The 17,525-nt window shown below is 40.0% G+C and overlaps 1 protein-coding gene across 1 annotated transcript in view; it reads right to left on the bottom strand.

Moving 5' to 3' along the window:
• Positions 1-17,525, bottom strand: part of ARMC2 (armadillo repeat containing 2) — a 99,854-nt gene that overhangs the window by 44,113 nt on the left and 38,216 nt on the right. Inside the window, exons 8-11 of the mRNA XM_053664729.1 lie at positions 16,818-16,916; positions 12,657-12,832; positions 7,477-7,579; positions 5,958-6,181 (exon numbers count right to left, since the gene is read on the bottom strand). Of these exons, the coding sequence (XP_053520704.1) occupies positions 5,958-6,181; positions 7,477-7,579; positions 12,657-12,832; positions 16,818-16,916 (602 nt within the window). The remainder of the gene's footprint in view (positions 1-5,957; positions 6,182-7,476; positions 7,580-12,656; positions 12,833-16,817; positions 16,917-17,525) is intronic.

The raw sequence follows: 17,525 nt of genomic DNA on the forward strand, positions 1-17,525 counted from the left end.
CCTTTTCAGTATCCCCCCAAAACACCTTGTCCCATTCCCTTTCCCTTTCTCTAAATCCTACACAACCTGCGTGGTCCAGCTTAAGATGTTTTCCATTCATTCAATTGCCCCCAGTGGGACTGCTTTAGGGAAATAGGATGACTCTAGCACTCTGCCAGATGCTAGAATGCACAAAGTTTTACAATAGGAGGTCCCTAGAAAGGAGGCTAAAGCTTCTGAGGTTCTCTGGGTTGAAAGTCATAAAGGTCAAGAAGTCCCGGCTGTCCAAAGTTGCCTGCCTTTCTTTATCTTTTCTGCCTTGCCATGTTCTCCCTGGCTTACATATATTGTTCCATTAGTACGGCTACAAATAACTTATTTTTTCAATTAAAGTTGCCTTTTAAAAAAATGCCTCAGGAGCTAGAATTACTAGGTTCTGAAAGTTGGTGTAAGCAAACAATTCTGTGCATGGATCTGGTTGAATCTGCACATGAGCAGGCTGGTCAAAACCCAGTCAGTATTCCACACTCACAGAGTAGAGATTTCCATCTGCACTTGTAGTGAAGTCCTGTTGCTTACTTCTTTTATTTTTTTAATTGTTGTTCAAGTACAGTTTTCTGTTTTTTACTCCCATCCCTTACTTCTTATTCGTGTAATACAAACGTTTTTCTTTGTTTTAATTATACATATATGATGGAATGTCCAGTTCAGGGGATTCTGCAAATGAAACACCCTTAAACAACACCCCCTCCCTGTCCAAATCTGTAGACAAACACACATAGTGACATTGTAGAGTTGATGCAAAGGGCAGTTGGTGGCCATGGGCCAGGCTCCACTCTCTTCTGCTGGATGCAGAGGTGGGGTGCTGACTGTGCCTCTGAGACAGTGTTGTAGACCGCTCTGCCTGGTTCTAGGAATTGTATCTCGATCCCTAGTGGCTAAGGGCGAGGGACGACCTTTGGAATGCGAGCTGCAGGACACAAAGCCTGTCTCTGGTAGCAAATGCTGCCTCAGTTCCTCGCCCTGCCCCCAAAGCTTGGTAAGAAGTCAATGACGGGTAAGACCCCTCACAGTGGGGCGCAACCTAAGCCAGACTTGATCACTTGGGAGGCCTTCATGGAAGGACTGGGGGGGCTGCAACAGAGGAAGCAATGGAGTCTCTTGCCACCCCCCCCCCCCCCATTCAGGCTCAGAACTTGAGCCTGAGTCCTCATGTTCTCTGGGAGAAGCACTTCCTGGCTCTAATCCCCTTAAGCCTGAATACCTGTTGGGAGAGGTGCGGCTTCTTGCCTTGCTAGAGCATGTCCTGGGGAAAAATCTGGTATCACAAAGACTTCCTGATAAACCTGTGAAATCTGCTCTGCTAAGAGTGCTTTCATTCATATGTTAAGGGTTCGAGCAGGAAACCTGAAAACTCTGTTCCTGACAGACTCTGACTCATTTCTTCGAAATGAGATTTCAGATTTCTTCGAAATGTTATCTACTGTCTGATCCTTGCTGTCCTGCATTCCTTTGTATTACAACCCAATAAAAGGCCCTAGAGGAGTGGGCTCCACGCCTTTTTCTCCTGACAAACTGGCCACTGCTCACAGCCTTTTTCCTCTGGGAAAATGGCCACCTCTCCTCCCCAAGCAGATCACATTATGTCCCAGTCATATTTACTTTCATCCATGGTGGCCAGGGGGACTTGTGAGGAAAGTGGCCCCCACAGGACAGTACTCAGTCACGTGGGCAGCAGATGCCGGGCAGGTTCAGAGAAAGTTTTTGAGGCAATGACAGTGCCTGGTGAGATCTGGTGGGCAGTGAGGAAGACATTACTGCAGGGCACCACGCCACAGTGCCCTAGAAGGGTGCACGCATATGAGGAAAGGAAAGGGGCATCTGATCTAATGAGTTAGTGTGCACTGGATGATGCCGAGGTGAGAGAAGAAGGAAAGAAAAAAGGAACGCGGGGAGAAGAACGCTGTACTTGCTAGTTTACCAGAGGTCCTAGCTCTTGATTTGATATACTCAATGCTCCTATATATTATATAGTTATATATTTTATTATGTACAGATAAATAATAAACACAAATTTAAATAAATTTATATATTTAAATGTATAAATTATGCAAATATATTTATATAAATACAAAATATATAACTTTATATGATTATAAATAAAATACACAATAGTATATATAAAAATAGGTTGAAAAGAGCTCTTTTTAAACCAGGTTATCTATCTATCCACAGATATATAGAGGTATAGACACACAGTCTACTTTATATATATTATAGACACAGATATATAGTCTATTATATATTTGTGTACACACATATATAGAGAGAGTCTGATTTTAAAAAGCTCTTTCCAAAGATGGAGGCATAGGCAGACACAGTGTGCCTCATCACACAAACGGAAGGACAACAAATTTAAAAACAAACAACAACCAGAACTGCCATAAAAATCAAACTGTATAGAAGTCTGACAATCAAGGAGTTAAAGAAGAAACATTCATCCAGACCTGTAGGAGAGGTGGCGATGAGCAGCCGGGCGGAGAGGACTCGTGGCAAGGCAGCGGCTGGTGGACTGGGCTGTCCCACATTCCCTTGCGGCTAAACCAGGAGGAGCAACTGGGCAGCGAGACAGACCGCGCAACCCAGGGACCCAGCACTGGGAAATAAAGCCTCAAAAACTCTGACTAAAAACATCCATGGGAATTGTGGTGTTAGGAGTAACTCTCAGCCCCACAGGAGAGGTCATTGGAGAGACCCACAGGGTCCTAGAACACACACAAACCCACCCACCTGGGAATCAGCGCCAGAAGGGCCCATCTTGCTTGTGCGTAGCCCCGGAAGTGACTGAAATCCAGCAGAGAGCGGAACAAGCCGTTGTGTTCCCTCCCGGACCCCTCCCCAACGCACAGCGTCACAAACGCAGGGACGTGGGGGCTGGCCCGCCCCACCGAACACCTCAGGCTCCACCCCTTACTACCTAACATCACGCCAAGACCAAAAAAATTGCCCCAATGAAAGAACAGATCAAAGCTCCAGAAAAAAATACGACTAAGCAACAAAGAGATAGCCAACCTATCAGATACCCAGTTCAAAACACTGGCAATCGGGATACTCACAGTATAGTGTAGTCAGACTATACAGGAAAAAACACATTTTTCCTAAAACTTTTGTGACTAACACTCTTGAGTCTAGCCACAAAATAGAGGAAAAAAATGAAGGCTATGAAAAGGAAAGTGTTACAGGGAACCAACAGTGATGGGAAGGAAACCAGGACTCAAATCAATGGTTTGGACCAGAAGGAAGAAATAAACATTCAATCAGAACAGAATGGAGAAATAAAAATTCAAATAAATGAGGAGAGGCTTAGGAACCTGTAGGACAACTTTAAATGTTTCAACATCCAAACCATAGTGGTGCCAGAAGGAGAAGAGAAAAAGCAAGAAATTGAAAACTTATTTGAGCAAATAATGAAGGAGAATTTCTCTAATCTGGCAAAGAAAATAGACTTCTAGGAAGTCCAGGAAGCTCAGAGAGTCTCAAATAAGTTGGACCCAAGGAAGCACACACCTAGGCTCATCATCATTACATAAACCAAGATTAAAGATAAGGAGAGAATCTTAAAAGCAGCAGGAGAAAAGGAGACAGTTACCTACAAAGGAGTGCCCATAAGACTGTGAGCTGATTTCTCAAAAAAACCTTGCAGGCTAGAAGGGGCTGGAAAGAAGTATTCCAAGTCATGAAATCCAAAGACCTACATCCAAGATTACTCTATCCAGCAAAGCTATTATTTACAATGGAAAGGCAGATAAAGTGCTTCTTGGATAATGTAAGGTTAAAGGAGTTCATCATCACCAAGCCCTTAGCATATGAAATGTTAAAGGGACTTATCTGAGAAAAAGAAGATCAAAATATGAACAGTAAAATGACAACAAACTCACAACTATTAACAACCAAACCTAAAATTAAAAAAAAAACAACTAAGGAAACAACTAGAACAAGAACAGAATCACAGAAATGGAGATCACATGGAGGGTCATCAGCAGGGGAGTGGTAGGCAGATAGAAGAGGGAAAGGTAGGGAATAAGTAGCATAAATGGTCAGTACAAAATAGACAGAGGGAGGTTAAGAATAGTATATGAAAATTTAGAAATCAAGGAACTTATATTTACAACCCATGGACATGAACTAAAGGGAGGGGGTGTGGGTGGGAGGGGGTGTGCAGGGTGGAGGGGAATGAAGGGGGGGAAATGGGTCAACTGTAATGGCATAATCAATAAAATATATTTTTAAAAAAGCTATTTCCAATGCATTATGTATGTGAATGTATAAACATTTATATTTAATTATATAAACATTTATATTTTACTATTTATGATTTTATAATTCATTTTATTACAAAATATAAATACATAAATAAGTTGAAAAAAGATGTTTTAAATTAGACAAGAATCCCAGGAGTTATTGAATCAAAACTAAAAACAGAGTGAATATCTCAACAGGAGAATGGTTAATTATTTGAGGTATGGCCTAGTCACAGAATATTATGCTACCATCAAAAAGAATAAAGTAAATCTATGGAATTGACTCAAAGGGGTTTTACTATTGCTGAGTGAGAAAGACAAGGGCATTTCTACACTGTTTTTGAAAAACCTATGAGTATAACAAAAGGTGCTGAGGGCATCAGTGTGAACAGAGATGGCTAACTGGGTGGGCCGGAGGAGAAATGAGGAGGGAAAAAAATGATGGAAAACAAGCAAGCACAACTATTAAAAAACAGGTTCTATGATAAAAAGCAAGAATTACATATAAATACACATGTAAGCATATACGTGCATAGAAATGCTTCAAAGAATGGATACTAAAATGTTGGAGGTATGTTGTTATCTCAGGGAGCAAATAAAAGCTGTTTTATTTTTATGCTTTTCCATATACTTTTTTTGCATTTTAACAAAAAGGATAACTATATAACCAAAATAATATTCACTGAGGAAAAATCTGAATAACTAAATAGTAACATTGGCAGTGTGAATATGATGTTTCTTAAGCCTTCCTAGCCAAAAGATGGCACATCCAGCAGAATTTTGAATCATTTGTGACAAAGAGGTTTCTACAATCTTCAAAATGGAGACAAACTGCAAGTCCAAAATTAATAATCATCATAAACACTTTAAGCATCTTTATACCAGGGCCGAGATCTAATTTTTAACACATTTCCCCAAGGACTTTGAGGGCTCTGAGCACTTAATCAATCCTCATTAATTGACAAGCACATTTCAAATCTCATTAATTATGACATCAAAGATGCTATTATCTGACATACAAACGCTATTAAAGAGTAAAATCTCATCTAAAAAAGAATATGAGAGCTGAAGCAGCTCCAATGAAAATAATTTAACCATGAAATTTAATCTGCCACAGGAGAAGTAAGAAAACTAACACACAACGCATTTCTTCTCCCTGCCCTGGTCCCATTGCATGTGTTCGGTTTCCTCCCCTGCGTTCCTGTGCTCTCAGGCCTGCATGCCATCGACACGTGCCCTCGACAGCTATCCACTCCATCTCGTTAACTTTCTGTTTTTCATTGTGGATATGAGATTCATGACATTTACCACCCATCGTCACGAACAATCTCCATATAATTATAATTCTGATTATAACATGCAATTGTTTTCCAAAGAGGTGCTGCTTTTTCATGCTTCCAGCCCTTCTTTCTCTGCAGGGTAGTGGAAAATTTGTCTGCAAGCTGCGTGGACAGCTGCTCCATGAACAGGCCTGGAAGAGCCTTTCCAGGGGAAATGGGCCTACGAGGGGAGGAGGTGGGGCACCGGCTGCTGCCCTTGGTCCCCCAGACCAGGCACCCCGCCTGGCTGTAGGCAGCAGCCCACCTGTTACCTGTTACAGTCACCTGGCAGGTAACTGTTACTAGGTGACATGAAAACTAATTTTACACATTTCACCTCTTGAAGTAAAATACTTACTTGGACTAACAAGTGGCCTGAATTAGGCAAACATGTACTGTGTTTCTCGGTGTTCTCATTTATTTGCTTTATCAAATTCATCAATATTTCCACAGCACCTTTGCTGACCATTTCATTAAGAAATCCTGGATTTCCAGAAATGAATTTGATAGCCCCCATACAGTATAAAAAAGCTTCAGTGTTAGTTGGCAAGTCTTCCCTTCTCAGGACCTCCAATAATGATTCTGTCAAAAAGATGGATTATTACAAATGTGTAATTCTATCAGCTGGACAGAGGTATATTAAAGTGTTTGTATGTGAACATCAAATACAATTTGTAGAACGTTAGTCAGAACCTAGAGTTAAATGCTTGTTAGGGCTTATTGATTAGTATAAAGAGGAAAACCTACTTTTAGCTAAATCTTCATAATAGCAATGGCAGTAAAAGGATGGGCCATAATATATAAATAAGAAAGTATTCTTCAAATGCTAACCCTTGTCTCTTACTAACATTTACCAACCTTCATTTTGATTACGCACATTTTGAATTATTATAGAATAACTAATTATTAAAGCAATTTAAGAGTTACATTTCAACAAACCATTAAGAGTATACCAGTTGCTGTATGAATGGAAAATTAATCGAGATGGGACCTTTTAACAAATCTTGATCACAGTAGAAAGGAATTCTTCAGATATAATATCCACCCTTTCCCAAAACGACTTAAGAACATCCATCCAAAAACTATTACCAGGTTTTAGGAGTAATCCAAGCAACTCTGATAAGGTTTTTATGCCTCTCTCATATTTTACTTTATTAATGTCAGTATGATCATTTATCAGAATCTTTGTTTTTAGTGTACAACTTTCAAAGAGCTGATTCAGTGTTTGACTGGGTCTATCCCTGTTTATTGGGGTAGAAAAAAGTGGAAGACCATCTGCCCTGCGTTTCAAAAAGAGGACTCGAAGTATTGCCCTGCTGCCTTCCTTCAGATCAGCAATGCTGTTTCATAAAAGACTTCTATTTAGGTAACAATTTAAGCATCTCAGTTATCTAAGGACATATCAAGAATTAGATCTCATTAGCTAGGTAGTTACAATATAGTAAAATTTCTCTATCTACATATTTGAAACACATTTGAGACACTTTGATGTCAAATTTCTACAACAGTTATAGAAGTCTTCCAAGTTTTAGTCATTCTTACTATATCAAGAGATACAAATTTCAATTATGTTAAATGCTATTATATGTGGTGTGTTTATTTTTCTAATAGTAAAACCAAGACCAGGAAACGAATTTTTAAACAAGGAACACTTTGCAAAGTCACATATACTACAAGCATCACAAAAAATAGCAGACTGTCCTCCTAGCTTCCAAAGGATACATTAAATGAAATGTGGAAAACACAGAGAAGGACAGAGTAAAAATATCATATAACTTCCACTTAATACTAGGAAATAAAATATTCCACATATCCTTAATTTTAACTTTGCACTCAAGTGCAACATTTGGTCAGTGGGAGTGCTGAATGATACTCACCCAGAATGCTGTCATTTTGAATCAGAGAATCATTCTTCTCATTTCTGCTAATTTTAAATATAAGTTTGCAGACATTAAGGAGATTCTTTCTACTCACTTTAAACTGCAGAGAAAAAGACATTTCTGTCATGGAGGGAAGTAAAGGTATGCCATAATTTTTAAACACAAACATTATTTTAAAAGTGGAGCAAGAGTATTTTTAAAACATAAAGAAAAGCTCTACATAAATTAACTTTCAAAAGTTTTGGCCACTTATTTGCCAATTATCTAATATAAATGATATTTAGAATTAGCACAGTTTAATAATGTTTATTTTTTTACTTTATAAAGCTCATGCTTATATGTGAGATTACTACTTACTTTTTAAAGAGTATATGAGGAAAAAGGGAGGGTAATGTTGATAAATTTAATTAAATGGAGTAATTGCTTTAAAACACAAAAGTAAGGAAAGATGGATACCAAAATTTCAGATTAAACTACCTTAAAAAACATAGTGGAGGTGAAAGATAGAAAAGAAAGGAGGAAAGTATGATTTTTTTATCATTTGTATAAAAGAAAATTAAAAACTCATTCTCTCATCAGGTAATATATATATACATTTATTTATTTTTAAGGTTATTTCTGGAATGCTTTGAGATAATGACAATTAATGTCCAAAGTTTAAAATTACCTTCTAAATCACAGAAAAAAATTCAAGTAGATTAAACATAGGGGCAATAAGGAAGTATACGAGGTCTGTCTAGAAAGTATCCAGCCATGGCATATTAGATACAAGAGATGGAAACACTGTACATAGGACAAAAATGCCTCAGTCCCCTTCAAAGTAGGCACCTTGGAACCTTACACAGTTCTCCCAGTCACCATCAGCTGCCCCATCATATTTTCCCAAATTTCATTGATGGTCTGAAATCTCTTCCCTTTCAAAGGTAATTTTAGTTTGGGGAAAAGCCAGAAGTCCCAGGGACCAAATCTGGGCTATAGGGGGGCTGAGTCACCTGGGTGATTTGATGGTTCACAAAAAACTCTGTGTGAAATATGTATTGTTGTGATGAAGCTGCCAATCACCAGTTGCCCATAGCTGTGGCCTTCTGCATCATCAAATAGTTTCTGCAGAGGAATGTTCAAGCTTAACACAAAATTTGATGCAGATTCATTGCTCTACTCACTTGGTCATTTTGAATGTGATGGCCACACAGTACACATGCTCACTCAATGGCATCCACCACCCCCACTGACTAGTACAGTGAAGTCATCATTGTTCACATGTGTGCATTCCAGTCCCTTATTTCTTGGCTACCAAGTTATACCAACGTCCTGCAAAGTGTTCTCATTATATTAACAATGAGTAGACTTTTTCTGGACAGACCTCATACATTTTTTAAAGGCACAGTATAGGAGGACTGACTGAATCATCTTAATTAGCTGTTTTTTAAAAAAAAATTAAAGTACTAAAAACTAAAAAGAAAATCCTAAATATCCAATATCCTAAAAATCTGAAAAATCCCAATGTTAGGAAATAATTTGATAAATAGTGGAACATCAGTACTATTCATAATAAGCATTCACAAAAACTATAACTGTGAACACTATGTTTTAAAAAAGACATTTATAAACTATTTATATTTCTATTATAAAATAGAAATATTACATTCCCTCATTGCAAGAATATAAAATAGGTTTGTAGGATTAAGGTCATCGGAGCAAATAAATCTACCTGTTTGAAAAGGAAGGCATAAGTCATTATTTTATCATTTAAAAATATCTTTCAAATTATCTTTAATATTGTTTATTAATGAGTTTCAGTTAGTTTAAAAAAGAGAATGGAATTTGTCAGCCATATTTTTTTAAAGACTCGTCTTGTGTTTGATTCATAAATATTACCAACCGCCCATTGTGCACCGGGCACTGTGCGTCTGCTCCAGGAGATTCAGTGATGAATACAATCAGCCCCACCTGGAGGGGGGAGGGAGGAGGGCGTTCTCCATGGAGCAGCTTCCATCTGGCCCCTGCCTGGGCCCTTTACCTGTTACGCCAGAGCCACCCTGCACATTAGGTGTTGTCATTCCCATTTTGCAACTGAGGAGTCCGCTTCTCAGACAAGTCATTCAGCTCCTCTTGGCATCACCCGATCAATATTAGAAACACAGAAGCCCCACCCAGCAGGACTGAATCGGAACCTGCACTTTAACAAGCTCCCAGGGGATCACGTGCACATTCCCATCTGAAGCTCGGAAACGATCACGTGAGGCAGAATGGAAAGTCCTGCTGTTCTCAGGAGGAAAAACGAAAACGGGAACTTAAACACATTTTTAATGATTGGGTGCTTAAAAAATATTGTGTGAGCACCCAGAAAATAAATGAAAGAAAAATAAAAAAAATCTACATCAGTGGGAAATATAATGTTCTTAACGTTCGTACGAATATATTTTAATTAGTCAACAATCTTCCACGATGTTGCGAGACACTGAGGTCAAAATCATAATTTATTACTCTTTCAATGGTAGTGCACGGCGTGTGCTGCATACGTAATAAAACTTGTTGAATAAATGAATGAATACAACTAACCCCACCCCCACACACCCAAGTCTTATATTTTTAGTGAAAAGTAGCAAAGGGGGAAAAAAGTGTCAGAGTTTTCATTAAAGAAAACAACAAATAACTCACAATTTCCAGGTCTGCTATAAGGTCAGTTTACATTCAGAGCAAATTGTTATAACTTATCTTTGATAACTGTAAAATTATGACTTTGAGACATGAAAAGTTAATAAAATATTAAATTATATGCAAAGCATATAGACTACCTTACATAAAACAGCCCCCCCCACTGTCCATTTTCTTTCCTCCGGTTTATTTTCTCCCCACAGCACAGAGCAGCCCACTGGGCATTTCATGTGTTTACTGTCTGTCCCTCTGGCCCCGGTGCCAGCCCTGAGGGCAGGGGCTCCGCTATTCACTCGTATTCCAGTGACAAGCGTCCCTGGCACAAAGTGGGTTCCTTTAGTGGGGTATTTTTCTTATGCTAAAAATAGTAGTCTTTTTTATTTAAAGCAAATTTGAAAAATTAAAGAGAAGTTTTAAAATCACTCATAATACTACCACTATATATAATCACTGTTGACATACCGGTGTTTCTTTTCTGTTTTTTTTACCTCTGTACAGGGTGCTAAATGTTTTCCCCTCCTGAGTATAGTTACATTCACAGTGCACATATCCTTATACTCTAAAAAAAAAAACCTGAATATAGACTGATGTATTTTTGTAGGATTTTTCAACATAAAGAGTAAAATTAAAGTGATAGGACAGACCTCTACTAAACTAAATGAACAACTAACATTGTGCTCAATGAATTTTTTAACTACAAATAATTTTAAATGCCTGAATTATTACATTAAATTGATAGATTAAATGTTGGCAGAAAGAAGTTATTAAAAACTTCCTAGTCCTATATACCTTTAGTTTTTTTGCTGATTGTTTTCAGCAGCACTTCATATGGTCTTTGAAAAATTTACGTAGAACCCTATCATCAAGGCTGAAGGGAAACAACATCTTGCCTGGAATGTTACAGGACATTCAGGAGGCAAATGGGAAGCTGAACCTGATGGACTGGCCTGATGGGTTTATAGTTAATCAGCAGGGACAGCCGACCGTCTCTGCGCTCTGGAGTGGAGCCTGGAGAGTCTCGCCCTGATACAGCAAGGCAGTCAATGTCTCAGAGAAGGCTTCACCCAAATGTATGTTTCATCCAGAACATATTCACTGCCTCGCAGACCACTTAGCCTCTTGCCTTAAAATAGTTAAATTGTGCCATGTATATAATTCATTTAAATGGCACCTTTAATAACCAAGATAATACTTTCTCTGCAATGCATTAACAAATTCATACCATTTTCCTTCTTTCTCTCACTCTTTGATTTACTGATTTTTTTGGCTTTGTATGGACAGGATGTCTAGGATCTGGATGGAAAATCAAAGGCAGTCCCTGGGCAGCTGGCAGCTACACCGGCAGAGCCCTCCAGCCTCACACCGAGGCTCTCTTGGGCCAGAAGGCACCTCAAGTTCAGGGCCAGAAAGGGAACTGGGCAAGCATGCTGACATCCTGCTATCTCTACTTACAACTTTGGACTTGAAGTCCTCCCTGTGGTTTATGCTCAGTTTCACCAAAAGCAATTGATCAATTATCATCAAGGAAGGGGATTTAAATAATAATGAACACACTATTTCAAAGAAATATTGCTTTCTGAGTCATATATCATACCACAATTTTTACAAGCGGATAGTGGTGAATAGTTTAGGATGACAGCTAAATAAGCATGTAGCTGCTCCAAAGACCTGTGTAAGGTATACAGTCAGAATGTTCTTCCATGTGAAAGGTACCAGAGTAAGAGACAGCGGACACTCACTACGCTGTCGGCAAGTATGCCAGTGCTTACTTTCACTGTGCACTTTAAGATTTCAAATTACAAGTTATGGGTTGTTAACATAATAGCTTTTACTTCTATGAAACTGGGTAAACAAAGCTTCATTTGTTTCAGCGGCTCTCTTACAACGTTCTATAATCGCTGCGTCTTATCTTTAGGTTCCAACGGTTTATGGCTATGACAACAAAGTTCTCCCCTTGAACAAATGATATCATGTTGTTTGAGACAGAGTTTCTACACTTCCATTTGGTGTCTGGCCTTTTCTCCCAACACCTCACAGGAGCCTTCTATAACCACCTTCCCACGCCCGCACGCAGCTGTTTCCCTGCTTCACGCTGCTTCATAAAGCACCTGGCCATTGTGTCCATTGCCCAAGTTATGTTATTTATTAAATCACACGGCAAAATCAAGCATCTACCAGTAACCACAGAGCAGAAACCACAGCCTGCACTCTCCGCTACTGCTCTCCAGTCAAGTTATTTGAGCAACCGTTTTGAATGTATTTGCCTATTGTCACATTTTTAAACCTAGCCAGAGTCCACCTGTAAGAGTTTTTTGAACATTTTCTGTGTCCCCAGCCTTAGTCCCTTAGATATTACACTCTAGTCAAATTCTGGGATATCAGTTTAATACCTTATTTTTTTTTAAGATTCTAAACAAGTATACTGCATTTCTGATCATCTTTGTAATATTTAAAAATAAAACGTTAAACAAAACTCTTATGTGTTACCATCTACTAGACCAGAGGAAAGAAGAACTTACCGCTAGAATAATTTTTGCCAGTTTAAGGCTGAGTGGGTCTGAACCAGCATCGACTAGTCTATACAGAGTCTTCAGGAGAACACTTCTTCCCTTGAATTTATTTCCAAGCATGTGTCCTTCCTGTAAAGCATGATGCAGTTGTGTGCAAGCAGCGCACATCATTTCAGTGTTTTCCTCTGTCAGGGCAAAGAGAGGGAGGCAGCACTTACTAATTAAGGTCAAGTTCTCAAGTGTGTCAAACACGGACAGTGTAAGTAAAAACCCATAATTATTTCCCTGGACATCTTCAAATTCCTGAACTATGTTTTCCTCTTTTCTTATCATTTTTATTAACCTGCTTTCTTTTTAACTTTGCCGATCCATCTCCTACCAAGTTGACTTACTTACTACTAATCAGTCAGCTTATCAAGCACACATGGCCTTTTCAGGAGCATTTAGAATGGAACTGTACCTATTTCCGCTGGTCTCCTTTATTCTGAAAGCCCCCCACCTCAGCCAGGGCTCTGTTCGGGCTCATGGAAGCAGACTGCTTGGCCCTCCGTCGTCAGCCCTTTGGGGCACAGTTCTACTGGTCTAGAATGTTCTTCTCCTCGTTCCTACTGATTTGGGTCCTTTGAGGCTCTCTCGAGGTCCTGGCTCATCCAGAAAAGGCGCACTAGTCCACATACAACAAATGTCATTTTGTACTATTACTTCTCACATGTGTGTACATGTATGTTGTGCTGCGTGCCAAGGGCCCTCAAACACATGTCATGCTTCATGAGCGGGAATCCTGTCTGACACACGTTTGCATCCATTGTGTGTGGTGCAGTGACAGGGCTGCACCGACAACCTGCAACACAGACTAATGCGTTTCTGTTTTCTAATACATTGTTGATTGAATCCATGATCAATACTTGTCTGAGAAGAATGCTCATCATTTGAGAACAGAGGGCTCACACGGAACAAAATCTCAAAATGGCACCACACCAATCATGACTGAGAGGTGGGTTATTAGAAAAGAGGAGAATAAAAAAGAGGACTTCTGTTACAATTCTGAGGAAAGCAATTTTTTTTAAGTGGCAGCCATTCCAATAGGCACACAAGGAAGAAAAGCAGCAGACATGAAATGGGAGGAGAAATATAAGAATCCAAGGTCTAAGGCCTTCGGTTGAAAAATATTATCTTTGATAGATTCCATCACGAAATTTAAAAGTAGGAAACCAATCTTAAATAAATACCATAATGTGCTCTTAAAAGCCCACATAGAGGAAGTGTGTGCCTGCAGAAGGAAATGACTCAGGCCATTTTTAGCTCTTTTCAACAATAACATCTAAGAAAAAGTTTTCAACCTCAATGGGTAAGTAACCTTCCATGCCTTTCAGTTATGCACTGAAATAAATGAATTGATGGGAAATGACTTGGACTAACTTTAAATAAAGGGAAAAACCTGAGCTATTGTAAAAAAAACATTTTTGTTGTTTTATTCTTCTGTGACTGGCAGTTTCTTCAAGAACCGGAGGCCAGGCCACTTTCTGGCAGTGGGTGTAGACTTCAACCCATTTTCCTAATACTTCCCTTCACCAAATCTTCAGCCTGGTGGGCTCTACCCAAGAGTCTCTGTGTTAGCTTAAAAGAAATTTAAAAGGAAGGCTCAAGGACCAAGTGTTAAACTATTGATCAGATTAACACTTCACACTATTCAGTTCATTACAAATACCATATAGCCTCAGAGACAACTTGAACCCAAGAGCTAACAAGGCTGTCAAGGGGCTAAAGCCAGTGGGGGAAAGTTGATGAGTAGTAAAAACAACATCATCTCAAACATTCCCCCGTAAGATACTGATTAATTAGAGGGGGGGGGGGGAATAGTGATTTTACAGTGGAAAAACCTGGCAGACACCACCTTCCTCAAGTGACCCAAGTTCACATCACAATCAATCACAGACCAAGTCAGCTTCGCACGCCTCCTGGGGGGAGGCGCTGGGGCACAGCACTGCTCATTCCATGCACCTGCCTCAGGTGTCCAACCTCCATCTATCAGTAACTGTGGGAAAGTATCAGACAGACCCAATTTGCAAGGTGGCCTATAAACTCCTCAAATGTGTCAAGATCATGAAAGAGACGTGACAAATAATTGGAACTTGTGATCTAGGATTTTTTTTTCCTCTATAAGGGAAATTATTAGGATAAGTGGCAAAAATCTGGATTGGATTCACATAGTCCTGTATGGTAATTTCCAGGTAGGTAACAGAATGCCCTTGTTTCTAGAAATACACACCCCAGTACTTAGTTAGGGCTGTGGGATATCATGTGGACAACTTGTTCTCAAAGGGTTTTAAAAAAGGAAAAGAACAACGGGCATGTGTGTTGAGGGGTGCAATGCAGGGAAAAAGTGCAAGGAGGGGAGGGAGAGAATGATGAAGCAAATGTAGTAAAATATTAATATCTGGAAAGCTGGGGGAAGAACATACAAGATTTCTTTGTAGTATTCTTGCAACTTTTCTCAAGGCCTAAAATTACATCAAAATAAAAAGTTAAAGAAAAAAAAGAATCTCGAAGGGTCAGGTAACCCAGACTTGCCTCCTTTTGCTGTACTTAAAGTTGCCCACATTCCTTCTGAGGAGGGAGATTTGTCCACGTTTCCAGCCCCACGCTCCTGTTGGCCTGTTGGCGTCCGTGGTGGCAGAGCCCTCGGACCCATCTTGAAATCCTTCAGGCTGAAGACTTGCTCCACGATGGGCCTCTGCACAGCGGCCGTTGTGCCTGCTGCTGCGTTCTTCCTAGCACGCTTTCTTTCAAACTCTTACCCACACTGACTACTCTCCTCACCAGTCTTTGCACACGTCTCCTAAAACAAGGGCTGCCGTTGACTCGGCCCACTAACAAGAGGCTGACAATGAGTACCTCCAGATGGGACAAAGTCATCACATTCTCACCCTCAGGGATCTGAGCTGCAGGAGACTGTGGTAACGATCTAGTTTTGCTCACTGCTCACCTGGCAGGCGAGAGCCCTACAGAGCACAGATTGGCTGATTCCCCGAGGCCATCTGTCCAGGGCTCCCACGTTCGCCATGAACACAACCAGGTGCCTACAGGGAGCCAAGGTCATTGGAACCTTTTAGGAAGTAGGTCTTCTGCATGACTTTCCTGTTCGGCTTGGCTGTTGGGGGGCACTCATTTACCCTGCTTCTCCCAGGGTTCCTTCCTGTGGCTACCATGCTACTTTGCTTATCCAAGAGACACTCAAGCCACGATTCCCAATGAAGGCCTGTTGGGCACTAAGTGGTAGGTGCTGAGCTCAGCCCTTGGGCCATCACTGCGGCTTCCCCAGAGTCTGTTCCAACTTCAGAAACGGGCTCCCCAGCAGCGGCAAAGAGGGAGAAGGGGGCGGGGGGACATTCTGACAAGATTCCCACAGGTCACTCTTGCAGAGACCTGCTGATCGCGGGCCTCCCCTGCTGGGCACCCCAGAGTGCCAAGGCACTTCCTGCTTTGAGTGGCTTCTCTAATGGGTGTGCTTGACCTAAGGAGAGTAGGACATGTACGTTTGGATCTAGAAAACCAAGGGCACGCCTGCTGGGGATGCCAATCTATGAGACTTAGCCAGACTTTCAAAGACCTGAAAAGTTTTAATCTTTCACTTTCTTGCTTAACTGCCACTCTAAAGAGTTCAAATGAGCATTTCCTCAGGCAGAATGGGTGATAGTTCACGTATATGCCAAGGGGAATTTTAGAACTAGGTTCTCTTGCTGCATGTAAGGTATAATTTTACTCACTAAAAATTAGGTTTACAGCCCTGGCTGGTGTAGCTCAGTGGATTGAGCACAGGCCTGTGAACCAAAGGATTGTGGTTTAATTCCCAGTCAGGGCACATGCCTGGGTTGCAGGCCGGTTCCCAGCAAGGGATGCACTAGAGGCAACCATACACTGATATTTCTCTCCCTCTCCCCTTCCCTTCTCCTCTAAAGATAAATAAATTTCTAAAAAAATCTTTAAAAAAATTAGGTTTACATGTAATATTTAATACACACAATCCTGGGTAAATAAGTAGATGACTTCAGCTGTTTTTGAACATGTTCACAGAAGGGATAGTCGAAGTATACTAAAAATACCAGGACAAGGGGACATATAAATAACCACAGATAGTTTTGATTTAAAACAAAAACTGATTTCTATTACCTTTTCCTAATTTATGCAAAATTGGCACTATCCTTGTATTCCAAAAGACATCGTCTACTTCCATTTCCATATCCTTTTCTTGCGAGTCAGCTTTTGAAACTGCAAAAGAAACCCAGAGCAGGAGAAAGAGCATTGAAACAAGAGCTATGACTGGAGCACCATCAAAAGTCTTTGCTATTTATCACTAAAACTAATAAACTCTAGAATTAAATTATACTTGGCTCCCAAGCTCAACCAACACTAATTAGGACTATATGTCTTCTGATCAAATCACCCCAAATTAAACTCATATAAGATAATGTAAAGACATCAGAACTTAAAACTCTGATTGGGAGACTTTGTAAAAGCTTCAGCTTTGTAAATGTTGAAATTATCATCAATAAGGCAAATGGTTTTGAGTTATTTTTACTTAAATGTATCCCTCTATAATATAGAATAAATAGAAAACCATAGATATGTAAAGAATAAAAATCTTGAGCATGTTGAATGAAAAGTTTTCTGAAAGGGAGGCCTGCAGGGATTTTCTGTCCTACATGGAATAAAGTGTCCACATCACCGGGGACTGATTTTGTAGCAGATAGTGGGACAAACCTAGGCTTTGGGTGCTGACAAATCTCACTCAGATTCCAACTCAGTATTAACGCATTGGTGACCGAGGGCTGATTTCTCACTCTTTCTGAGCTTCGTCAGCAAAACAGAGACCAGAAT

This window comes from Artibeus jamaicensis, unplaced genomic scaffold (assembly GCF_021234435.1).
Source record: "Artibeus jamaicensis isolate MK-2021 breed Jamaican fruit bat unplaced genomic scaffold, CSHL_Jam_final contig_387, whole genome shotgun sequence".
In the NCBI taxonomy this organism is placed as follows: domain Eukaryota; kingdom Metazoa; phylum Chordata; class Mammalia; order Chiroptera; family Phyllostomidae; genus Artibeus; species Artibeus jamaicensis.